Genomic DNA, 27233 nt, shown 5'->3' with positions numbered 1-27233 from the left:
CTTCTAGTTTATTTTCCTTTAATTCTACAAGGTAATGCTCTGAAAAGTAAATCCAACAAAACAAAATATTCAGACGAAACAAGGAGCACTTGTTACAGGAAATCGCTATGTACAACTACACAGTCCTCTGACAGACACGAGGTTGAAAGTGCTTATCAAAAAGAAGGGAGGGAGAAAAGGAGGGAAGAAGAAAAGAAAACAAATAAATCCAAACTGATCCCTTTGTGAGAGACCCGTAATAAAAACTGCTTGGCACCAGTCTCCGAGAAAAGAGACGCATTCGCACAGTCACACTAATGCTCGATGCACCCACGCGATGAGTGATTACTGGGCCGATGCAGTGGAGCCTCTGGTGGAGAAGAATAAAGCAGGTGAGAGGAGCTAATAGGCGCTAGGAAGAGCGCAGCTGCGTGTCGGCTAATGACGGCCGTCACAAGCCGTCTTCATCGTGCTCATTACACCACCCAAAAGTGCAGCGCTCTTTCCGGTGGACTTTTTTCTTGATGCGCTCTGTGGCCGTGTCTGCCTACTGATGTGCAAAACAGGAGCTTTTCTGTCTTTTTACTATATGAACAATTCACATTCATGGATTATTAAGCAAGACGTGCTCTGTGATGGTGGTGGAAAAGAGGAGAGAGCGATGCAGGCTTCCAGCTATGAGGAAACATCCCCCCCCCTCCCATCTCTGAGAGCCATCCCTCTGGATCCCCTTTCAAAATTTGAGAAATGGACAAACCAGCTTTAGATTGGAGGCTGGCTATGACGAGTTCAAGTCTGCAGCTTCGCTGCATATCAATCCTCCCCTCACCCTACAACCACCCTCACATCCAGCAGGAGGCGTCAGGAACACGCACTCGGGCCAAGCCGCTGTTGTGACGAGGCGGAACCTCGCTGTTGATCACACGGTCCGTTTGTGCGTTTCGTTTGATAGTCAGAACTGTGGTGCCGCGCGCTGCACAGCAGGATGAGCGGGGATGACGGGGAAACGATAGGCCAGCTCCATCCGGATGTATGCTGTACCTTTCAGATCAACAACAAAAGGCCTCCATCAATGAAGATGTGGAAAGCAGGAACCACTCTGCAACTACAAGCTTAGCGTACAAAAGAAAGTGGGACTAAGATAGAGGTAGTTTTGGTACAAAATTTGAATGAAGTCATTTCCGTGTTTCTTTTTGTTTTGGGGGGTTTAAGGGGGTACTGGGTTGATGCTGCTGGAGTTTGACCATGTCACTCAACCTCCGTTTCGGTACCCCCCTTATGACTGGGAGATGATTGCATCCCCTCATCCCGCCGTGTTTGGCTAATGCAAAATATCCTGAAACTATTAGGGCCGCCAAATCCACAGTTCAGAGACATCTTTCAGTCGGCGCCTCATAAACACTGATTATCCGGAGGCCGTTCAATCATCTGGATGTTTAAGAGCAATTCAACAACACCTCAATAAATAAAGGAAAGATCGCATTTGAAAGGGAAAACCACTGCAGCATCAAAACAGGACAACCTGCTTCTATAATTTAGAAAAAAACTACACACCTTTCATCTCCAAAGCTTGCAAAATATAGGTATTCTTCTGCAATTATTAACAAAGGGAAACAAAGCATTATAAAACTGTGACTAAGTGAGCCACTATTAACGGAATCTATACATTTTCTTAAATGCTATATACGTATCTGAATATATTATTTTATTTACTTATTTTACAAAAACAAAAGTGTGTGCAAAGAGGGCATTGAATGGGTGTGCTGCAGAGCGGTCGTCTCAGTAAAGCTTCACTCGAATGCCTCATGTGTGTTTACAGCGAAAACGCCGAGAGCCCTTTCTGCTGCTGCTGCTGCTGCAGCTCTGCGTTCATTCTGCTGGAAATCTGTCAGATCCTGACTGAGTATCTGCTCAGACAGTTCAGAAACGTGTAAAACATCACCACCTGATTTCTACCAGAAGACTAAAAAAATAAATGAAAAGGGAGATGTTCAACTCTGGGCGTCATTACCGGGCTGAACGAGGGGCACAAATTGAAAGGTTTCAGTAAGGGTTAAATGAACTAACTGCAGCACCTCTGCAGTCCTGCAGAAACTGACAGCTCATCGGTTCACGCTCTGCAGACGAATAATAACAGTGTTTGAGCGGGGAGAGAGCTCAGCAGCTGTCAGCTGGTAATGGCCAGGCTTCTGTCTGAAGCTGCTGGAAGATTTAACAGAAGAGTTTCACAAGCTCAGTGCTGTCAGGAACTGGAAAACAAGTCTGGACTTTCAAGAATCGATAAGAAGACCTGGGAAAAACAAACACGTTTGACTTCTAGCTACACTTTGAGCTGTTGCTCAAAAACTGCTGCTGCTCACAGCATGGAGATGGAGAGGAGTTTGAAACTTATCGGTGCTTAACAAGTGAAGACCATATTTTTGAAACTGCAGTTGTTGAAAGTGTTCAGATAAAAAACTAGATCGTTACAGAAAATATTTAGGGGAATCTTTAAATTTCTACAGCAAACAACTGTTTTCTCTCATTCTGCTGGAATATGTAACTTGACAGAATTTACAATGTTGTGACAGGAGGCAGGGAAAAGTTTAAATAAATGTTAATTTTAAAAAAGAAGACCTCTTTTTTTAAACTTCTGGATAAAATGGGAGTCCCTGCTCCGTCAGGAGTCGAAGCTCTGACGTTCTTAGAAATGTGACGAGAAGCATCAAGTCAGACATGAGACTTTTGGTGAGAGAAGTGAGACGACCCGCTCTGCTCTGCTATGCTCTGCCTGGATGTGCAGTCTCACTCGTCTTTCCTCGAACTGCAAACCGTCCCTGACACACAGCTTGCGTGGACACATCCCTCACACACTTTACTCTTTCCCTGTGCACACCCACCATTCAACACTTTGTCTATTCATACCTGCAGCACACGCACAAAGTAAAAAGGGACATTCTGTGTATCTCCCGTGCTCTTCACAAGTGTCTGTGTCAGCAGCTGGTGGTGGTACAGTCCACCCTCCTTCCCCCCCAAAAAAGCCTAGTTGGAGCTGGCTGTGATGGGCTTCTCAAGCTCCAGGTCCAGGGGAGGCGAGCTGAGATGAAGGCCGCTGTAGCAGGTCTTACAGACGCGGCTGGGTTCGAACAGCTGCTGGCTTGGCACTGGGATCTTCTGGTCGCAGCAGCTGGCGCAGAACACATTACCGCAGTTCCTGCAGTGAGACGTAGACACATCAGAGGACCAGACTGATACAGAGCCGCTTAACAGCTCCTATTACCACACATCTCCTGGGCACATTGTGCTGGTGAGAGTCAGAGAAAACAGAATTCCTATGTATTCATTATAAACTGATTACATGTTTGACATAAGCACAGACTCCACCCTCCAGAGACATGTGATAAGTGCAGATGACAAATGCAAGTAAACCCCAAAGTCTAACCTCTGCTGTGGAACTTTTCTACATGCTGTCTCAGGTAAGGTGCTCTACCACAACAGTACCTTAATTCTTAAAGACCCACTCCAATGAAAATTGTGTTTTTGGTGCTTTTAATAAGTTCTTGTGGTATTTTCTGATAACAAAGGGCATATATAAAGCTCAAAATATAATTCTGAGTATTTCTTTATTCAAATCATCGTGAATCAGGAGCTACAATCAGCAGGCCAGAAGCTCCCTGCTCCGCTCCATTCTGACGCATCCATTTGCAGAAAAATAGATCCATGTTCGTCATCAAAACTGTGCTGCTAGATAGTTCCGATATTGCTCACCATTTTGTTGCACGGATAATGTCAGGCAGAGGTTGTGAGGAACTGTAAGCTAGCAGGAGAGAGTGGAAACAGATGGGTGACAGGAAGTGAAGGAAGGTTTCATTCCACGGCTACAGTCCCTCCCTGAACTCAGAGGTGAATTTCTAATGAACTACTGCCACTCTGCAGAATCTATGCCTTGGAAAACGACAAAGTTTTTGTATTTGGGCTAAAAACGCCATAATCATAATTTAAAAGACCACTGGGAACGCTTTTAAAAAAGATCAAAGGGCGATTGGAGTGGGTCTTTAACTCTGAACACATCAGGGCACAGTAAAGGATTCAGAACCACATGCTCAGATTTCAATGTAAGGCCATGCGCTCACACCCACACACACACAGTGCCCTTTCACCTGCATCATGAGCAAGAGAAAAAAACAAAAAACAAACTTGTGATCAACTCTGAGTCGGCTGGTTTTTGCAGTTTCTGACTGGACTGAGAGGCGTCTAACACCAAGCCGTGCTGCTGAGGGGGTGGGATGCAGGGGGGCCGGTGCTGGGCAGCATGCTGCCAGGTTATCTGCAGGGTGGGAGGCTGGTGGTAAATGCGTTGCTATGGTGGGTTGAGGCTGAAAGGAGGGGTTGTTTGGTTTTAAATAAGCGTTCCCATAAAAATTAGTCAGCCCTCGACCAATCACAGCCGGCCGGCTGACCGCACAGTGCCAACGACCACAGACGAGTAAAAACACTCAATGGAAACACGCTTTCTTAAAAAAAACATGAGAAGACATCGTATGAAGCCGCTGCTAATCAAAACTGAACGGCAATGCAGTGTGGGGGGTGGGGTGGGGGTGGGGGGTTAGGACAAGGAGCAGGTGGGTGCAGCAATGGTAGATCAAGAAGGGCAGGGGAAGGCTGGGGTAGGACCGGGGAGCCGGATCTCACCAGACCTCCTGGACAGGCTCCCTGCCACTGTGGAGGAGGAGAGGGGCAGACAATGGGTAAGATCTGCCTGAACAGTGGACAGAACAAACACCACAGAGCGCACGGCCTGCTGAAGAGCTGCCTTCAAACAGGCTGCACGCTGCCCCAGCTGAGCCTGAAGCTGCAGCGAGAACAGAGCTTTCATCCGGATATTCCTTTCACTCCATGGATTCACTTGATCCAAGCGGCGGCAGAGAAAAAGGAAGCGAGGAGCACTTAACCGATGTGGAGATGCGATAAGAGCAGAGGAAATGCCTCGGCAGATGACGTGAGACAGAAAAAGACCTTCCATTTCTTCTGACTGTGTCATCCCGGTCCACATTAACAGCAAGCCCATTCAACAAAGTTTAAATCATCAGGCAGTCAAGGAAGCAAACTAGTTAACTTCTCACACAGAGAATCCGAAAAAAAACTTCTAAAAACCATCAGACTTGATGACGTGAACTCCATGTTGAAGATCAGCAGGTCATCCGGATATCAGACAGGATGCCGTTACTCTGTTGGAGCCTTTAGGCAATACTAGACCTTAAACTATACTGATCCTAATTCATGTGGGAGTATTTAGAAACAACCTAAACAGATTACCAGATGTTAGAGGAATAAAACTGGGTCAGAGCTTCCAGAGAAGCAAGACAGCTTTCATACTTAGAGCTGTGAGAAGAGGTGTTTTGGAACAGAACACTTTATATTTCACTAATGGATGGAACGAAGGCGAAAGCTACTCATTTGAACCGGAGGAGGAAAATAATTTGTTGCTAACTGAAGAAAAAGGGGGAATGCAGAAGTCCATCAGATCCAGGTTGGGTTCTGTTCTTACCTACAGTGATGCCTCCTGGTAGCAAGCCAGAACCTGCTCTCGCAGCCGTAACACTGGGCAGCCAAATGATCCGGGTACCAACGTGTGACCTGAAACGGAAAAGTCTTTCACAGCTTCCAAAACCACATCACGTCACGTCACATCACATCACTCGTTCCATCCACAACTACTGGTAAAAATCTGGCTTTGCTCTGAGAGCTAAGGCCGTTCCTGTCCTGATATAAGTCTCTTAAAGCAACTCCGTACCTCAGTGTCTTGCTTGTCCACCTGCTCCCAGCTGGCCTCAGAGAAGAGCTCCGTGCTGCAGCGCGACAAGCAGTTTGCATCAAGGTTGTACTCAGAGTCTGTCATTGAGGTCTGTGTGGAGAGAAGACCGTTCTAATGACAGACGCTTCACCCAGTAAATGTTGATGTTTAGACTAGCTTCATGATGACACAAACTCATCCAAAGACATCAGGTTTGTGTTTTTCTCACCAGCTCATCTCCCATGTCCCCATTGATTCTGTGGGAGCCGGCGTGCTGCTGATTCTCCAGGCGGCTCCATAGCTCCTGCACCTGCTTCTTCAGAGTCTCCACCTCCATCTGGTGACCCGCCTCAATCTGCCTCAGCCTCTGTTGGATGGCGTCGGTGTGCAGGGTGAGCCCGTCGTCGTCCAGGTGACTGCGGGACGGCTGCTCTGGGCTGGTGGTGGCCCGGCTCAGCATGGAGTGGCACCAGCGGTGCTGAGAGCAGCTGCCCCGCGGGTGGAGGATCAGAGAGTTGCAGCTTACTTGAGATACCTGTCGACTAAGAGGGGCCCGCTCCCCGTTTACTTTGGCTGAGTGAGGAGCCCCGTTGGGAACTCCATCAGAGCAGTCGCCGTTGCTCAGGCCGTCCCTGCTGAGGTCGGCACTTGCAGACAGAAAGGCACTGACAGAGGTTTGCTTACTGCCTCCATTTAAAGTTCTACTGAAGCCGAGCTCTCCGGCCTCCAGACACTTCTCTTTTCTGGAGCAGGGAAGCTGGCTCCTGTCATCGCTGCAGGGTTGAAGGTTCACACAAACAGGACCTTGTGCTGAAAGCTCTTGTCTACCACAGGCTTCATCTGTCAAAGTCTCTGTGGAGCTTTCCATCAAGGAGGTTCTCTTGTCCAATGTCTCAACCCGATCAGTGTCCGGACAGGAATCATCTAAGCTTGCATCTTCTGCTGAGCTGTCCACAGAGCCGTTGGCTACCACTCTTTGAGCGGCAGGCTGCTCCGGCTCACCTAAACAACTTTCCCTGGGTCCCTCTTCAAGCTCATTGTGAACAGAAGAGCTCTGGAGACCCTGCTTCATCAGAGCCTCTGGCTGATCCGCTTCCTTCTCCTGAGGAGCCGGAGGAGCAGAGTCACCATCCTCCTCAACTTCAACCATTTTCTTTTCTGGACGGTAACCATTTACAAGTATTTGTCTCTGTTCAGCTCCACAGATCATTGAATTCAGATGCTCCTGCTCAAACCTCTCTTCCAGCTTCAAATCCGAGACAGCAGCAGCTACAACATCACTTCCTTCTTTTGGAACATCTGTCCCAGTTTCCTCCTTTGTGGCTTCCTGAAGAATATTCTCCATTTGGCCCTCAGCCACTCCCACTGCCACGGAGAGCTCCGCCTCCTTCATTCCCCCCCCTGCTTTGTTCACAGAGGCTTCCTGACAGACAACATCTTGAGAGTCCTGGGATTGCGGGCTGTTGACCGGTTCAGAGTCCACTCCATCGGGATACGGACATTCTCCATTAGGCGGGACTTCATGGTTCTGGTTCCCCCCCTCCTCGGGTCCTGCTGCAACATTGATCTCCAGAGAGCGCCGGTGGTCCTGCCACTTCTCGTTGAGATTCGGGTCGCTGGAGCGCCGGTTGGGAGCCAGCGAGCTCCCCAGCTCACAGGCGCTGGGCAGGTTGTCAAAAGAGCGAGTTTTCGTTCGCCTGAACAGGAAATTAAAGGAGAAATGAACAGACAACCCCCCGAAAAAACAGAATAACAAAGCGCTCTACTAACTGACCATATACAAGCTCCAGTGGGAAAAATGCAACACAAAACATAATAAAAGAAAAACATTCAGGCTTTGACTCATTAACTTTGAAGGCAACAATCGTTAAGTATGTCAAGATGTGAAAAAGACAAACGTTTTTTAGAAAGCGTTTCAGTAAAACAGCATCAGTGATCGGCCTGTGCAGAGCAAAGAACAAAAGCAGTAGAGATGAAAATCCGGGTCCCTCTTGCTGCAAATTCCTTGACTTATCTTACATGAGACAGGAAGTGGGGAAGGGGTTGGATGCCAGTGGGTCAGGCTCACCTGCCCAGGGGCGCATCCTCCGGGTTGGCACCAGGCGCAGGGTAGGGGGCGCAGGAGTCATCAGTGGGAGTGGTGGGGGAGGAGCTGGGCAAGTAGACCGCAGTCCAAAGCATGAGGTTGCGCACATGACACACAGGGTGGAGAACCTGCAGAGACAGCTTCAGACGTCACTCGGGATAAAAACAGGAGACAAAGAAAAGCAACAAGAAAATAATCTGAAGCACATCTAAACTCTGACGCCTCCAAACATGAAATAGAACTAATGGAAAGAATTATTTATTGGCAGTTTGAAGAAAAAAATCAGAGCTAAGTTTTTTTATGTACCATAGATTTTTTTTGGTTTTGTTATTCTGGCTCAGACAGAATAACAAAACCAAAGCTATGACCATAAAACTTTAATTCTCATTAGGGTGTGATAAAAAACTATAAATCGTCCAAGTAACCATAGCAGTAAACAATAATTCAAAAGCATTGTGCAATCAGCAGGGGGGTTGCTCTGACATCTGATGGCATGCTCCAAACACAAACAAGAAACCAAGGCGTGAACGCTGTCGGGTTTGCAATGTTTGCAAGAATCCTTTTTCCTGCTTTGTTGTGCTTTCATCAATTTTAGCTGTAAAAGTATAGCAGCTAACTGTTGCACCAAATGGCAAAAAGAGCATCAGACACATTGGACTTACGGTCTCAGAGTGGGAGGAGTACAGCATGTTTCTCAGTGTGCGGTTAGCCGGTCTGAGCAGCGACCACACTGAGCAGGTCCGCTCTTGGACGTGCCGATCCTCCCTCTCCTTGCCGCTGTTGCACAGGAAGCTGCCGAACAAACAGGAGTAGGTATGCTGCACCAGCTTCACCTGCAAAAACACAACAAAGGTCAAGACTCCTAACAGCCGTACATGTGCCACATGTACAAACACTGCCCCTCTGGGCATTACACCTCATCACTTTACCAAAAAAAAAAAAAATGTTTTCAGTGTGGGACTTGTCACACTTGTACATACCAGAAAGGCCTCGTTAAACTCAAAGGAGCATGGAAATTGCCTCTGCAGCTGATGAACACAGTCCAGCCACTGGAGAAAGACGGGGCAGCGCTCGTTCAGGTCGTCAGAGTTCTCTCCGTGGCCACAGCGGTCAGCAAACTTATGGCCAAATTCCAACCACTCTGTTTCCACTAAAACCTGAAAGCCCTGCACGAAAACGAAACATGATAATGTTTAAAAATGTCAGTTTGTCACCGCTTCCTATCGGCTGACAGAAAATGGTAATCCAACTGAAGGAAAGGAAGTAGTCCATACCTCTATGGTGCGGTAATAAGGATCCAAAAGCAGCTTGGACAGAGCGACGATCTGGGGCGTTCGGTCCCAGCCATCAGAACAATGGACCAAGACGGGCCTGTGGTCTCGGTCCACTGCATTAACAACTAGCAGGGCTGCCTTTAGCAGCAGAGACAGGTGCTGTAGCCACTTGGTGCTCTCAAGAGCCGACAGCCAGCTGTGGACAATGACAGCGCTCATGAGCCTTTAACATAAGCAAGTTTGCATCTGCCTGAAGATTCATGTAGCAAAACAGAAACTCATACAACAAAACACCAGAGGAAATCAGTTCATCAACACCAGCATGTCTACTTACATGCTGGGGTTTGTACAATGCAATGTTTATTAAATGCAATGTTTGAACATTACGATTTGTTAATAATATTTTTTTTATATTGAATCATTTTCAGCACATGAAAGAAAACATTTCAAAATACAATTTCAAATATCCAGTTCTCCCTCGCTATATCGGGCTTCACCTTTAGCAGATTTTTTTCAGTGCAACTTTGGATGAATTTTTTTTAAGCTAATTTTGTTCTGCGTTCTGATTGGCAGTTGATCTTATCAATCAATCTCCTTCGTGCTGTGACTTCTGTACAGAATGCGTTTACATAAATCTTTAATCGCGATCAGGTAGTTGTCATTCTATAATACTGGACTTACATTTCTATGAAATTTTAAACTTGGAGAGTTTAAACAACAGAGAAAAGTGTGAAAATGTGAAGTGTGTAGTGAGGGCTTTCACCGTTTGAAAATATCTGCAATCCTGCTTTGCAGATTTCACCTACCGGGGGTTATTCTTAGACTGTAACTCTTGCGATAAATGAAGGAACACTGTATGTACCATATTATACTTGTTATATAATGTAATGCAAAAAAACTGGGGGGGGGGGGGGGGGGGGGTCGCCCTTGCCACCTTTAACCTAGTGGCTAAATGAAGTATAGCAGCTTTTTGATCTGAATTATTTTTCTTAGGCTAGTTTTTCTCTAAAACACTCAAAGAAATCAAGTCCAAATAAAAGACTCAGGCTTCACTTTAAATGTCTTGGTCATTTAAAAAATCTATGCTAAAATATGATTCATGAAAAATTCTGTGACAGACTGCCAAACCTGTACATGACATACCAGCACTGACATCTATATACAGATTTATACATGCATTCATTTGTTAATCTGTTTTCAGTTTGCTATTTGAATTTTATTGATTTTCCACTGAACTTTCCTAGGTAAAAGAAAAAAATCCTACTTGGCTGGATCAGGCATCTGAGTGCAGAGGAAACGCAGAGACTGGAAACTCTTGCGGATGGAGTGGATGTTGGCCATTCCCATGAACACCACCTCACAGTTGGGATAGTACTCTGGACAAAGACGAAACAGTTTTGACCTCAGCTGGGGAAACAATGGTGCTCGAGGTAATCCGAGGTCGACTTCAAAGTGCCGCACACACGGATTCAATTATGCTTCAAAGTTTAGACTAAACTGAAAGGACGTACCGGGACATTCGCAGCCGCCCCCCTTTGCTCTGTTAGCCACGGCTGCAGCGTAAGACCTTGCATCCAGGATTAACAGCTTGTGGGGATGGATGGCTAAAGTTTCTACCTCTGAGCTTTTGGTCATGGAGGATTCTGACACACAAACACAGAGAAAACACTTCATGAGGAAGATGATGTAGTTTGTTTGTTTTTCTGCAGGAAAAACTCCAGCTCAGAAAAGATTCATTTAATTTATCTAGAAGAAACGCTTGACTTTGATCTACACGTTAAGTTCAAGCCAGCAACTTCAGACATGCTCCAACAGGTTGTTCTAAACAACAGTGTGCGCAAATTCCTCAGATAGCAAGACCTCCATGTGGAAGTCAGGGTGTGCAATTAGCTGGAAGCATTGACTGAATAAAAATCCTCAACTTCCTGCCTCCTTTCTCAAAGAACTCTTTGTTTTTACAAGTTTACTGAAAAACAAATATCGAAAAAAAAAAAATGAAGTCATTTTTCAGTCTAGCCAAATGCCAAATAACTCGCATATTCCCGTGACTATTAAAGATTCTTTGATAAAATATTCACAAGAAAGGAATGAAGCGCCGATCAAATGTTTCACAATGGTTTCATCAGAAGAGCAAAGAACAAAGAGCTGGACTCAGACAGACGTGCAGACAGAGTGACGGCATCTCTCAGGTGATTTTGATGATGTTTTATCAGTGAAACAAAATACTGAGATTTTTCACATCTAGATTTGCAAAAGAATAAAGCAGCCCTGCTGAGAGACGGGCTTTTCCTTTATCTATTGACTGTTAATCTACAGTATGTTTATCGCTCAGTCGGTCTTAAAGTGTAATCTGTTTGGAGTGTGCATCTTAAGAGACGTCAAGTCAGACTGATGGCGAGCTTCTACCAAAGTCTGTGTCGGGCAGGTCGGAGCCGTTGGTGTAGGTGCCATTCTGAAGGTTTTTCCGGAAGCTGCTGTCAACGGCGCAGGCCTTGGCAATGGACTGAACTAGATGTTCATCATCAGCGTTCCTCCAACCCCACCAGCTGACCTCCGGCTGACCGCAGCGGGCGATAACGGCTCCTGTGCTCAAATGTCTAAGCGAGAGGCAACAGGAGAGAAGGAAGCCACAGAAGAGAGGACATAAGTTACCATAGAAACAATCATACTGAAAAACAAACACATTTAGCTTCAAGTAAAACTGGGAAAAACATGACCAAGAAGAATCAGTCACAAGAATTTATATATTCTCTTCTATAAATAAGCAAACAAAGGAAACTTTTTATTTCAATTTTTTGACAAATATGAAAATAAATTTATGTTTTTCAACTTTTCTTTTGGAAAAGTAAAAAAAAAAAATTGCTTGAAAAAACATTTGAAATTTCAAATTTGAATTTTCATTCATTCATCTTCTTAACCGTTTATTCCCTTTCGGGGTCACGGGGTTGCCGGAGCCTATCCCGGCTACTTGGGCGTAGGCAAGGGATGCCCTGGACTGGTCGCCAGTCTGTCGCAGGGTAGAATATCCTCAATCACACATCCATTCACTTTCACACTCACACCTATGGACAATTTAGAGTTGCCAATCAACCTATGTAGCATGTTTTTGGACGGTGGGAGGAAGCCGGAGATCCCGGAGAAAACCCACCCATGCACGGGGAGAACATGCAAACTCCACACAGAAAGGTCCCCCATTGATGCTGTGTTTTCATGTCCCCCAGCCGGGACTTGAACCGGGGGCCTTCTTGCTGTGAGGCAAGAGCGCTAACCACTGCGCCACCGTGCAGCCAAATTTGAATTTCTGCGGTAAAAACCTTTATGCACCAAATAACTACAAACTAACTGAACTGAAATAATTTGTCTGTGAAGAAATAAAAAAGCTACGACTTGTACATCAGGCATAGTGTGCAACATCTTCATGCCATTTTTGATACAGACTTGCAAAGTTAAACACAAAAGGTTGTTGAACAAAAAAAGAGATTGAAACCTGCAGAAAAAAAGGTAATTAATTAACAGAAGGTGTGACTGAACTCTGTTAGCGAGTTAAGATCCAGGACCTGAGTCCCAAACAGAAACTTTATCAAAGATCAGTTTTATTTACGCAAAAAAAGTTTTCTTTTCTGTGTAATAATAGACTGAAACTTAAGTGTGTCAATGATAAAACTTCCATAGGTTATAAAAAACAGAGGGTTTACGTATGTGAAGCAGCAGCCACTACAGTTAAAATGAAGTTTGAGAAACACTGAAGGAAATGAGAGCACCAACCTATAAACTACAGCAGGAAACCTCTTCCAAGATCGGAAGGCCGCCACATTTTCCAGCTCCTTGTCAGTGATCCAGGCGGGCACCAGGAGCTGCTGTGGATAGCTGGGACACAGCCTGGAATGACAGAGGACCAGAGAGAGCAAAGTCAAACAGGAAAAAAGAGTGACAGTTCAACAAAGGTCTCTGTCTACAGACACCTAATCCTACTTTAGCCTTGTGCCAGCCCAGGGGTGCAGCAGCACTGGAGTACAATAACACAACCACCCGCCGTATAACACAAACACAGCCTTGTTTGCCGATGACAGCAAAGGACAGGATCCTCTGTGTGAACAGAGGAAATCTATGCAGCACTGTTCCCTGTCAAAGCCTCCTTTACCTGAACTTGCTGTTGATGTCCGATATCCTCCAGGCATTGTGAGTGTCAAAGCCCATCCTTTCCACCTCGTTCTTGAACCAAGAAGTCACGTGCTCACCTGCAGATCATCAACAAATGATTCAGCCAGACCAGTTTCCGTGTTCTCCTGGGGGCCAGTGAGAGAATCCGGCGCACCTGGTCTGCACAGCTCACCGTGCTGCTCCTTCTCCCCAGCATACACCTCCATGCACCAAGCGTGGAAAGCGAAGGAGAAGAGATCCTCCAAGCGAGATGGAGGGTGCACGACTGCGTTGAGGCGTTTGAGCCACTCCTGACATTGCTCAAAGGTGGAGAACTGACCCCTGAGAGAGACACCAAACCATCTGTAACATGCCTCAAGGCTGGTAGAACACACATTACACACAAAACTAAACACATCTGAAACTATCTTTACCTGTAATTTACATTTTTGTTAAAAAAAAAAAAGAACAAAAAAGAGGGAATGTTTTTACTACTGTAGTGACTTAATTTCAATGTTTCTAACCCACAGAACTAAACGTTTTCAGACTCCACAACAATATTAGAGCTGCATCAATGTGAGCTTTTCTGAACGTGGCAATCATTATTCAACCAACCGTCTTTACATGTCTACAGCTTTCTTGTTAAAACAGAAAAACACCATAAAGCTGAGGCTTCTCTTAAACTCTAAGAACTTAGAGAAATTACTTTTTATTTCTGATCCGTTGCTTCTGGATGAAAAGAATGTGCAGCCTCCAAATGCAGAGGAATAGATGCATTTTGAATGACAACGCCTGCAACTTTTCCTGTCCTTACCTGACAACTTTACAGTCTTTACAGGTGACGTGAAGCTGAAACATGTCCCGACACTCCACGCTCTCGATCAGCTGCAGAGGAACCTGTGGAGCAGAATATCAGGGAGGGAATCAAACACACAACATCTCATCTGATGCTACATAGCTGAGAAGAAAAATGTTCTCATCACTGATACTGGAGTTCCTGAAAGTGACATTTATCATAAAAGTACCAAACTCATGCAGTCAGTAAAAAGTGTGGTGGGCAGCAACGTTTAGTTGTAGTAAATACAGTTAAAAAGTACTTTTTAAGACCAAAATATGATCAAGTATTATGCCAAAACGATGCATTTCTATTAGTATTCCACAGCACAGCTTTCATTATTCTTTAAATAGGCTTAATCCTCTTAACTCTGCCTAAGGAAGAGCAAAACCGCTGGACAACTCAATGTGAATAACTTGTTTTCATTTCCCTCTTGACACAGAGCTGCAGTCTTATCTGTTCAGAGCAAATACCATCTGAAGAGCAGCGCTGTCATGTGCTCATAACCTAAGAGAATATGTTGAAAAGTTCAAGAAGAAAGCTGTGCTGCTTCTGTCTTCCAACTGTTAATTAGTTAAGAGTTGTTTTCAGCACCATCCTGGGCTTGTGTGACATGAGTGGGCCAAGCTTGGTGCTCATCCAGTCAGGAGTCATGCACAGACACCAGCAGGTCATTAATATGGATGAACTCTCATAAACAGACTGACAGGACATGGAGATTGAGTCCACAGGCTGAAACTGCTGCTCAAATCTTTCATCCTTAAAAAGTGTAAGGTGTGATGTTAAACGGGTGAATAAAGGCCAGTCCACTCCCAAACAGCAGCAGCTAGTTCAGGCACACAAAGTTAAATCGTATATTTCACTCCGTGCAGCTTTGCTGTATACTTACTGACACCTCACAACAACAAGTCTATCCAAAAGAAAACAGAAAGAATAATTACAAAAAGGCTGCTGGTCCATTTCTGTCTTTGCAAGTGTGAGAGGTAATTAGAGTACATTCTGGGTGTTGAGCGTCCTGCTGCCATTATTTAATTGCCGAGCTCGATTCTACATTCTTAATCTGGCCACCATCAAAATTCCTGAGCTGCTTTTAACCACATTTGTTCTTTTTCAGTACCTCCCGCCCCTGATTTAGGAGCTCCAAAAGTCCAGTCATGTGATACAGATCTCCCATCAATCCATCCAAACAGACCTGGGCCCATACCCAGTCCAAGGAACCAAGAACACATCATTCTTTATAGAACCAAACTGATAAAAAAAATTGTGCTTTGGGTGTTTGTTTTCAACACATTTTTTTTTTGCCATTTTTCTGATAAATAGAAAAAATTAGACTGTAAATTACATTTCTGATTATTTCGGTTTCAAATCGTTGTAAATCTAGAGCAAAATCCTGTTTGGAAAAGATTGTTATTTATTAAGTCCACAATCTCCCTGCAGTTTCATTTAGCTGTAGATGACTAGGATTCCTGTTCGGCTTCGTTTTCCTCGTCCCAGCGGACGTCTGACTCAAAACTGGACAGTTCCAATATTGCTCACTAAGTTTGTTGCACCTGTAATGTCAGGTTGGGGGTATGAGGCGCTGTAATCTAGCAGGAGAGCATGTAAATAGAGAGCTCTCAACAATGGGAATGGGGGGGGCTCCAACAATCCTGCCCATAACTCAGAAGTAAACTTGTATCCTACTGATTTGTAGAAACTATGTCCTAGAAAATGACAGTTTTTTTTGATTTTGGCTAAGAACAACGTAATCAAAAGACCACTGAGAACACTTACAATAGATCAAAAAATGATCGGAGTGGGTCTTTAATCCACGTCTGATGTGATCTACAGATATAAAGCTGGGTAAATTCAGTGGAATTTACAGTCTAGTTACCGTACTCACACTGCTCCACAATGCTCCAATCAGTCCACATTGGAGGTGTAACTGTCAATTCAAGTCGCTGTTTACAGTTTTGCTGGGAGTGCTTCAACCATTTTTCCTTCTTGGTAATTGGTAAATGTATACTTATACAGCGCTTTTTTACCTACAAGGCCCAAAGTGCTTTACAGTCACAGACCCATTCACACACACATTCACACACTGGTGGTGGCTCCGCTTCCGAACACTTCTACACTTCTCCAAGGACACTTCTACACCTGGGCGTGCAAGGCGGGAATCGAACCTGCAATCTTATGATCATGGGTCGACCGCCCTACCGCTGCACTGCGGCTGCCCATTTAATAAGATATGACGTCTGTCATTGTTACGTGGAAAAAATAAAATAAAAAATACACTGACAGTAAAACTCTCTTCAATAATTAATGCAGGATAAACTTGTTCCACTTTAGGCAAAGGCCCTTCAAATAAAAGCTTTAAATGAGGACAGAATCCCAGAAAGTTTACGGCTTAAACTGAAAGAAGACAGAAATTCTGCATCATACAACTCAGTCACATACCAGTTTATGTAATCACACGCATGCTCCACAGAATAAATGTCAAAGTTAACAATCTAGTAGTGTTTGTTTTGACTGCGTGAGCGTGTCCACAGATAAAGACGCTTTGCATGGCTAATACACAGTAGATTCACCTCAGTAAAAAGCCAAAGCTGTACATTAACAAAAGTTGGTGCCGACAGTGGAAACATTTCTGCTGAGTCATGAGGATGGTTGATGGTTATACTTTTTCAAAGAATGGCCAAGAACTACAGATCAGCTGTTTATCTTCAACCTACCCAGGTAAATATATAATGTAAAATTTAACACGATCATCTCACTTGGACTACAGTTAGAGTGATGAGTGCCTTTAGAATGCTTCTGTTTTCTCATCCATGAAGTTAAAATTAGTAAAGAAAAAAAACATCTTTTCTAACTATATGAAAAATGAATGCATACATTTATTACCATTTTGTAGAGCGAAGTTATTCAATCGAACCCAAAATAAAATATTGTATGCCTTTTATTTTCAGGATTGATATAAACATTCCAAATGTTTTTAATTTATTTATTTAAACTCACTGAAAAGCAAAAATCTTTTTCATTGGAAGTGCTGTCCCACTCCAATCATCATTTAATCTATTGTGACATTGTTCCCAGTGGTCTTTCAATTGTGATTATGCATGTTTACGCCAAAAAAACAAAAACAACAAAGAAAAACTGTCGTTTTCTAGGACATAGCAGAGCGGCGGTAGTTAATTAGAAATGGCCTCTGAGTTGTGGGCGGGACTGTTGGCATGATGAAACCCTACCCCCATTTCCTGTCCCCCATCCGTTTTCATGCTCTCTCGCCAGCTTACCGCCCCTCACAACGCCAACCTTACTGGTGCAACAAAAAATAATAATAATAATAATAGTATTCATATATTTTTTTTTGTGAAGCCCCCTGAAGAAACTAAACAAACTACATTAAACCAAAGTTAAGAGTAGAGAATAGGGATTCGAGTGAGTAATTTCATTACAAATTACCTAGTCTAGTAAGTACTGTGTGTAAATAGCCATATTGCCGTAAATCATAGTTTGAGTATAAAAGCAGCTGATGGGTCAAAAATGCGGCAGGACAGACAACATAGGCTGTAACTGGAGTAGCTTAATCCTTTTTGGTTGTGCAAAGCCATCCAAAAGGGCAGAAAAACAAGCAATGCATTGATTCCAACGTTTCCAGCCCAGCCGTGGCTTTAAGCACCGAACACATTCATACCAACCGAACACAACAACCCTTCCAGGAGAGTCATTAATAAACAGAGAAATGCCTAATAACATCTTTTAACAGATCAACACTGTTGGTCATAGAAATTAGTTTTAGAACTAGAAACTTGATCAATAGGATGCTCCAGGAGTACAGTTAACTTGTAGAATAAAGCTTTTAGGAGTAAAACAAAGTTTTCTAAACATGCATTTTGCTACCTCTTTAAAGCAAAATGTCATTTCTTCAACCATGTTAGTTTTTTTGCAGAAAAACAGGAAGAAAGATCACAATCCCCTATTTTTTTTTTCTAGCGCATGACTTGCCATTACACAATCTCCTCTCTCTTGCATGAGCATAAGAGCAGCTTGGTGATCTAACGTACCTTGTGTTTTTCTCAAGGGAATTATTGTTTTATCAAATTACAGCCAACGTGTAATTATAGAGCAAAGATGTCTTCAAACAAAGTGGAGGTGCTGTAAGGTTCCTAGCAGCGGACTACAGTTTTAATCCTTCACAGGTACAAAATAAATGAAGAAAAAATGCACTCCAACACACATAAAAGGAGTGTGCACACATGCTTTGATGTTGGATACTAAATACCATAGAAGAGCATGTGGTGGTAAATGAGGATGCTGGTTAATGTAGAAAGGAAAAACTCCAGATTTGGGTAATAAAGGTACTTGGTCTTTTATATTATGGTGAAAAGAGATGGGGAGGGAGGCTGTGAATGTTATGCATCCCTTCTGGAACTTGTGCAACCATGGCAACAGCAAGTGTAGAGAGAAAGCATAGCATGCAGGTGACTACAGAAAGGGAGCGTATGAGGGGTCACGTGGTGCTGCTGCCAGTGGAGATCAGGTCTGAATGACCCAGTCACCACTGCTCTGGCACAGCAGCCCAGGCTCCAGCTACTCACAAAACAATAACACGTACTTTCACACAGACTCCACAACACTACAGTACTTTACATAGAAGAAATTATGAATCCCCTTTTAGAGATACTTACATTGACAACAGATTCCTTAAACTTTATGTGTAAGCGGTAGTTTGACATTGCAATGATGGCGTCTTCTGCTCTCCCCACATACTCTGTGAACTCTCCGTGTAGCTCAGGAAAGGGCACCTAGCAACAGCAGGAAATAAATATATATCTATATATAAAAACTACACAAATCAAACCAGCAGTTACAACCATTTACAAAATAAAACTAGTAATAACATAAATAAAACATCAACAAAAACATCAAGAATATTTTGATAATTTGTACTAACAACCCTGAAATATTCAGAAGGATTTCAAAGCATTATTTTCAGTTCTAATGAAACAAAGTAAAACAGTTTGACAGACCATTTTGGACTTGTGGGTTCATTGACCTCAAACATAATTGTGTTCTTCAAGTGAGCACATTCTACTCAAAACTAAATTTGGGGGTTAGGAACCAAAAACCTTCACACAAGGGAGCATATACAACAATAAACTGCAAGACTAAGATGATACAAACCGTCTAGCAACATTTTTTTGCAACAAGGATGTATGTGTTGTCTGTGCCTCTTGTTATTGTTTTCCCAGATGGACAGGGATCTACATGGTCAGCCCGCTTAGCCCATGTCATTCGGGTTTTTACGTGGACCTGCCGTGTGGCCTGGCAAACAGGTGCAAAGTGGCATTGCAAAGGCCTCTTTTTACAAGCGGATGCAGAAATAAGAGAATTGGCTTAATTAGATGGAATTAAAGTCCAGATCTGCAACCGTTTTGATGGTGCTGGGTCATGCTGACTTACATTTCATTGAAGGCTTTCTATTTTTCTTCTTTAGTTCCTCTTTTCTTGCGTTTATACAACAGTTTAACTGTTTAACTTCCCAACCAAGACCAAATCAATTAAAAAAAAAAAAAACAACGTTTTTTTCTGCTGCTTATTGCCTCGGGGGAGTAATACCCACAATCGATGTTTTTTTCAATGTGCTCTACTGTGTGGTTAAACAGGCAGTAAAAGTCACAAAGTAACAAGCTTTAGAACTGACGAAATAAAATGTACTGAATGCTCTAGTTTCTCTTTTCCTGTTTCTTTTCTTCAAAAACATCAGGAATTGTTCACCTGCATGTTTTCTTCTTCCAGGACAGGGGACTTCTTGGGGAAGATCTGATTGGCCTGGATGCACTCCAGGCTCTGCTGCCCCTCCTCCTCCTGCAGAGCGAAGACAATCTTGTTTTAAAGGGAACCAACATTCTTTCAAACCACTTCATCGTTGCACATACATACTTCTCATTAGTTTGAACTTTTAAAATAAAAAATGGCGTATTGTAGGATTGTATAATCCTACAATCATGGGTTGACCGCCCTACCGCTGCACCACGGCCGCCCCCAAAAAATAACTGACATAACTGTCCTTTTTTTTTCCTTTTTCTTTCCCAGCAGTAAAAGCAGTGCTACACCTTTTCTGAGCTTAATCTCTATATTTACTCCATCAACGTCCGGTGGTTGTTTGGAGTTCCTAAAAGTGTCACAATCACTTGGGACAAACAGTTGATTTTTAACAATCTGATAGTGTTGCATGTAGAGTTCTTTCCCTTCACACCTACACTGTTTTGTGCTGCTGGATGATGTCATACTGGGGGTATGACGAGTCATTGTATAACCAATGAGGGCAACAGGCTCCAAAAATAGAAATAAAACTGTGAATTGATTTAAATAGGACCTGGAGCCCATTGGGGCTTCCTAAATCAACTATTTGACTGGTACAAGTGTTACTGGACAAGCAATTGGGGTGACAGCTATGGAGCTATCTTTCGTGGAAAGATGTTCATTCAAGTAAACAAATTTGACATCTGCAAACAGAAGGCTAGTATCTATAAAAATGTTCAAGTGCAGAATAATTTGGCCTGGTTAATAACCTATTTGTCTTTGCATAAAAATGATTTTTGAGAGTAAAAAATACTTGATGAATATTTTGCACATTTGGAAAAGCATTTTCCACCTCAAAAAACATTTTTTGCAGGTCCTCAACACATACACACATGTTTCTCTTGAGTGTGCACGCACACACGCAGACTTTTGACATGAATGTTCCATCTCAACAGAACAACCAATCAGCACTGTTCACCTGTTAGAAGCCAACCAAAGAGCTACCTTTCCACCAGCACAGATTGATAAACATTACATGGTATAAACAAACAGATATTTACTGTTTTCTTTTATTTTAATTTTCGTGAAATCTGTGATTACTTTTGACAGTCAGTCTAACAGGTCATTACTTTACATTTCTGTCAGAAAAACTATGTTCACGTCAACTAAACTCTTGTTTTTGATATTATGCTTTCATTTTACATGAGTTATGTTTGCAAAAAGATCATCTTCTTCTGATAAAAAAATATTTTTATAACACAAAAGGTAAAAATGTTCTAAGTTCTTTGGTTGAAAATCAGCTGATCTACACTTTGTGCTAATAATGCAAATATATCAAATTTTCTACATCCAATTTTTAATAGATTATTTCAAAATTCCACATTGTTTGTGTACCTATTCTTTGGTATTTCATATTTGTGATTTAAAATAAAACCCTTTACTTGGGAAGTTTGATTACTTCTGACTTGTGTTTAAAAATGTGTCTCTGAGAGAGGATCTTGAACGCTGGGATGAAACTGATCCCGTTCAGTAAGAAAGGAACAATGGTGCACTTTGAGAGGATCTGGCAGCCAATTCAGGCAACCCCAGAAAAACTCAAAGAAATCTGAGATCCAAAGGTCATACTCAACCACTCCCTTCTTGTTTTATGACACCTCTTTTCAAATGTTGCTTTTGTTTTTGTTTTGTTACAGTGCTGGTGTGTGCAGTGATTTCAGCGTGTTAAGACTTGTGTATGTGTGCAATTTTGGCAGCTTTTTTGTGAAATACGTATTCAAAAACATGTTTCTATGCTGTACAGCAAAACCCAATAAAACTACCAGTATCCAGAAGTTATTTTACCTCCAACCAAAGATCTGATTCAATTTTCATGGAACCTTTTGGTTTTCAGGAATTCGTAATTGGAAAACTTTTTAAACAAGCACAGAAAAATTAAAACCAATAATTGTAATTTAAATAGCATTTTCTATAAAAGTGTATACTAAATTTATATGTAAGTGGCCTCATGGTCAACAAATATAAGTAGTTTTCATGTCACTGTGTTTCACTGGAAACTACGTTATAACTGATTCACCTTCTACAAGCTGAAGCAGAGCATAAAAAAGCTAAATCATCAAATATTTTCTTTGTGACATGATGAACTGGTTCTCTGCAGGCAGGCATCTGATTATTGACATGAATATGAAAAAGATCACCTTACTTTGTGTGATTTTTTAAACAATTTATAAACAGGTGAAGACTTTTGATCTTTTTGCAAACACAACAAACGGCAAGTGTAGGAGAGCTTTTTCTTTTTTACCATAAAATTCTGATTTTAATGGATTAATGTGAGGGGTTTTGAAGAGCACCTGGCTGGACAAACTCGTTTCTGACGATGTGTGCTTCATGATGGTAAATAATACACTGACAGTGTTTTGGTGACAACAATTAAACTATGAGGAACAAAGAAAATGCATCCATGTGTGGATTTTTGCAATCTGATTTGCTGCTCACAAAAGAAAGGTGCTGATTGGTTGATTAGATCAGACAGGACAGTCCTGTCAAAAGTCTAAAGTTGTAACTTACGTGTGTGTGCGTGTGTGTGTGTGTGTGTGTGTGTGTGTGTGTGTGTGTGTGTATGTGTGTGTAAATCTGTGTGTGTATACCTGATTTAAAAAAAATACAACTGCAACAGCAATGTTGTAAAACAAAAACTTTCACCAGACAGAAAAAGCTTTTAGAAGAAGATCGAGGAGCGATAGTCACTTATTCAATAGTAAACAAGTAAAAGAAAAACAAGACTGTTGTCACAGTGACAGATATAAACAGACATTTAAAGCATATTTTGTCAGGGTTTAAACCAAACAATTACTAAGGGAAGATACTGTGGATACAAATACACAATAGTTGTTGGCCACACATCCTGTGGGATGATGGTTTAGCAAAAGCAGAGGTAACAAACAGCTGACACCACAGAACAGCCTAAAGAGACTACAAACTCTTGCACAAGCTGGGATTTCATGAAAAAGTTCTAGATCAGGGCTCGTGTCACAATGTAATCACAGAAATTACAACCTTACAGGAGAAACTGAAAGTTATCTTGCTTTCACAGCAACCTTAAAGGACCTTTACCACTGTTGGATGTGACGCAACAGTCTACTTCCAGATAAACAGTGCTGATTAAAACTGGTTTAAGGTCAGTTGATTTAGAAGTCCGATTTTGCAGACAGCACATTGATCAAGAAACACAGAAGTCATTATTCCAAAGTATAGAAAAGTGGATACTTTACCATGGCCCCTGGGAAGGAGTGTGGGTCACCCAACAACAGATGCTGATCTAAATCAGTCTTTAAAAAACAAAACACAAAAATAAAATTACTTACAGTAATTGTTTGCACAAAATGTTTAAACTATTAGAGAAAAGCACAGATACTGTAGCATTACCCAATTTGATCTTTATCCACAATCCTTAAATCACCTTTTCACCATCTAGTCTGAGTTGAGGTTTCAAAAATCCAATACTAGCCTGATGCTGAGAATGCGACACTGACTGATTATATTGACACACATATCAAGAGGCTTTTTTTCTGGCTCCTAAGAATACTGACGGATCAATGCATTTTAAATTCTGAGTGGAGGCAAAACTGGAGGTCACCTGGGAAAAGCATCTGTATTCACAGATCTAACAAACAAAGAACAGAGATCAACCTCATTTATTTAAATAACAGCTGTACGTAAAACATAATAAAATTCGCCAACAGAACATAAAGATTTACTTTTAGGGAAGTCGTCACTAACAGCAAACATTCAAGGACCACCAGGGACCTTCTGAAACTGCAACAAACCAGCAGCTACTCAGGATAAGATTGTGGTGTATCCAGGCAAGTTTATTTCTCAACCACAAATAAGACCAAGAATTTGAAATCAAATTTAGGTTAAAATGAATGGAAAGTGGCTTCAGTGCAAACAAATGCAGGTTAGTCAAGATAAGATGTTAAACGTGTTCGAGAAGTCGTTCTGCGAGACAAGAATCTTTGAGTCTCTGAGGCCGTAGACACTTCCGCTTCGACAGCAACCAGAAGTTGGTTTTTATTTCGACATTTGGTGACTTAAATTAGATTCAGACAGTGATGAGTTAACCTTCCGTGAATCCCACATTAATACATAAATCTAAGTTAAAATAGATTTTCTTTATGTTTAAAGTTGAACCAAATTTTAAAAATAAACAAGAAATTAATAAGAATCAAGGCGTTTTACAGTCCGTCAAAAGACTATAATTATTTGAAAAATGTAAAGCAGAAACAAAAGAAACTAATTTCAAGTAAAACATGTTTAGGCCCAGTGATATACCTGACTCACGACTGGATAAATGTCTGTATTAGAGCACACTGCTCAGAAAAACTAAAGTCAGTGAGAAAAGTGATCATAAAAAATAGAAAACACAGCAACAACCTAAGCAAACTCTGCTCAATGCATTGGTTCTGTGATAACTCAGAATTCAAGAAGGTCTTCCATTGAAGTCATTTTGTATCTGCTGACCTTTTGCATAATATTTTTTACATATTTAACAGCATTTACTTTCTATATAAAAAGGCTTTACAACAGCAGATATAACCTTCTAGTACAACCTCTGTGTAAACATTTACATCACGTGTGAAATTGTGGTGAAAACAGTAACTTCACATGATGGCAGTTTCTGACTTACCCACAGACAATCACTAAGCAAAGATGATCCTGTTTGGAAATTCAAAGTAGGACAAGAACATCTGCAAAATAAAAAATAACATATTTTTACCATCAAACATTGCTCTTGATCACGCAAAGTTGTTCTTGACATATATACACATGAAACTGACTAGCCCTACAGACACTTTAATGATATATTTTTTTTAAATGATATTGTCTGTGGTCACTTTGCATTCCAGCTGATATATAATGCAAAATCATATGCAAAATTGAAAAGTGCCAGCTGTAACTCCACATCAGTTTAGGCACTTACTTCAGGTTGATGGGAACTGTAAAAACAAAAGTAAAAAAAAAAAATGCATGCACATATTTAGAACTCCTAATGATTTCTTTTAGGTGGGACATAAATATAAGTATAAAATCAGCCACTTACATTGTTAATAAGTTCAACAGGTAAGATTAAACATCTCATTTTAGAAGAAGCAAGCTGTTACATGTCCCAGCTGAGCAGCAGCCATGGCAGGCAAATAAAAAGAGATATAACTGACCAATAAACGGTTAAAAAACGTCGGCCACTCTTGGAGATGCTGAAATCTGATCCAAGGGGGTCACTGAATCAGTGGTTTCAGCGCACCTGAGTAACAGTGCAGATGCATATGCAAAAAAAACCAAATACTTATATGGAAAAATATAAGAAACAATAAGGCTTTTTTTTTTTTTTTTTGCTTAGCTTGGTCTTTCAGTGTTGTGTATGGAGGCCAAGGAGGGTCAAAACTGACTGGGCCACCCTGCTTTTCCTGCTGCTGCTGCTACCTGATAAAGTATATCTTGCCAGCGCACGGCTCTGTTTACGACAGCAGGCTCATGACCCACGGATCAAGTCTGGCTGCGAGTTCACTCAATCACGCACGGACGGCTTAGCCCGTTAGAGCCTTAACCCTACTCGTGTCCCGTGATAGACCGGCATGCACTGCGGGCTTTGGCAGTACAGACTAACTTTTCGTTTAGGTTTAATATTCACTGACGTGGATAGTAAAAATGCAGCAAAACGAGGCTAGGTAGGTAAGCAGCGCGACCCCCATATAAACAGCTGCGCTCTAAAAAGTCTAAAAATTGGGTTTGTTAGCTTAAAGTTGCACTGCAAGGCCAATAGTATGCATTTGACAATAATAATGTGAATATGTGTTGAAAATAATACGCAATATTAAGACTTGCAGGCTAACGCTAAGATAAACACGAATTTCCTTTGGGTTACTTTTTATTTTTAACTGACGCCAGAAGCATCAAAGTACGAAGAGTAACATGCAGTGACTAATATTAAAGCTCTTCCACTTTTTTATTTAAATGTATTTGTTAAGGGTTCACATCGGCAGTCAACATTTTAGCGCCTTAACATCCACGAACAAACAGTCTCCTGGAAAAGTACTGTTAACGGCCTAAGACTTGGTCAAAGGGTTCGTTTAGGCTGCAAACAGTCCTAATAAACACGTCCATGTGGTGTGGCAATCTCTTAGCTGTCGGTATTTGGCATTAAAAGCTTTTCCACGGTCTAGCCAGTAAGCTGACTAGTTAGCATTAGCCGGTTGTGCTAGCGCGGCTCTGCAACTGTTTTTGTTGTTATGAGATGGAGGGCGGACCCCAGAGCGGAGGCCTCTGTCAAAACACACAGAGACGCGCTCCTGCCGGCGGACTCACCAGAGAACGGAGCGACGTCGAGTACGAGGCGAAGCAGTCATCCGAAGCCCATGCAGTAACAGAACAGCAAGCCAATCTCCATCAAATAGGCAGTAGTCATATCCGAGCCGACGCTAGCTTCACGGCATCCCCTTCCAGCTCGGAGTCGTCGTCGCCATCGCCGCGAATTCTCCAGCCCGACAGCTTACGTTGGAGTGACGCCATCACGCTCTGCGAGAGGGAGGGGCTCAGATGTACCACGCGGTGCGATCATGTAAACACTGGATGGAGATGATAATACAGTACTACGTCGAGAAAGCATGGCGCCATTTAAATAACCTCCACTTAAGAGAATAAAAATAACAGTCATGCATTTAGATCACTGCAAATGCACGTGACAAGTTCGTTTTATATTTATTTTATTATTATTGATATTATTTTCATTTATCTATTTATTTATTTTACCAGAATGTGATTTTTAAATCCCACAAGAGACCCCTTAGTTAGTAAAATCATGTAGTAGTCTATTTAAGTGTATGTCTATGCTTAGTCTGTACTAAAAGTGAGGCAGTATACATTAAATTTACGTTTTATGTATCATGATTATATGGCAAATTAAAGACCCCCTCGGGTGAAAACTGTGTTTTTGATGTCTTTAACATGTTCTTGTGGAATTGTTCTGATGATGTAGGACATATATAAAGAACTCTAAACCTAATGTTTTATTTCTGAGTATTTCTTTATTCAAATCATTGAGAAAAAGGAGCAGATGAAAAAATGAAGTTGGAAAAAACTTGTAGAAGTAATGTAGAACCTACAAAGGCATCTTGCTCCGCTCTGTTCTGATGCATCCACTCTCAGACAAATAGATCCATGTGCATCTTTGTTTTACTCGTCTGAGCTGCAATCTGTCTCTAAACTATACACCTGTGTAGCTCCAATAGTGCTCGCCTATTTTTATTTTATTATTTTTATTAATTAATTTATTTGTACCGGTAATGTTGGGTTGAGGGTGTGAGGGGC

The 27233-nt window shown here is 42.0% G+C and overlaps 1 protein-coding gene across 7 annotated transcripts; it reads right to left on the bottom strand.

Annotated features, from left to right (window-relative positions):
• Position 1: 1 nt before the first annotated feature.
• On the bottom strand, positions 2-26920 carry mtmr3 (myotubularin related protein 3). 7 transcript variants are annotated; one of them, XM_020706230.1, is made up of 23 exons: positions 26232-26920; positions 25085-25170; positions 24556-24616; positions 23141-23197; positions 19845-19934; positions 18755-18871; positions 14977-14997; positions 14067-14149; positions 13428-13594; positions 13254-13350; positions 12878-12991; positions 11519-11709; positions 10624-10755; positions 10377-10488; positions 9113-9308; positions 8819-9004; positions 8501-8671; positions 7821-7966; positions 5982-7449; positions 5753-5863; positions 5507-5595; positions 4651-4677; positions 2-3172 (listed from the first exon to the last, which is right to left on the bottom strand). In XM_020706230.1, exons 4-23 carry the CDS (start codon positions 23141-23143, stop codon positions 3001-3003), a joined length of 3693 nt encoding a protein of 1230 aa, XP_020561889.1. In that variant the 5' UTR covers positions 23144-23197; positions 24556-24616; positions 25085-25170; positions 26232-26920; the 3' UTR covers positions 2-3000. The 7 variants fall into 7 exon arrangements, with proteins under 7 accessions (XP_020561889.1, XP_020561888.1, XP_020561885.2 ...); XM_020706229.1 differs by lacking the exon at positions 25085-25170; XM_020706226.2 differs by lacking the exons at positions 25085-25170; positions 26232-26920 and adding an exon at positions 24850-24961.
• Positions 26921-27233: the final 313 nt, after the last annotated feature.

This window comes from Oryzias latipes, chromosome 9 (assembly GCF_002234675.1).
Source record: "Oryzias latipes chromosome 9, ASM223467v1".
Taxonomy (NCBI): domain Eukaryota; kingdom Metazoa; phylum Chordata; class Actinopteri; order Beloniformes; family Adrianichthyidae; genus Oryzias; species Oryzias latipes.
This window is presented reverse-complemented; position numbering and strand designations above follow the sequence as displayed.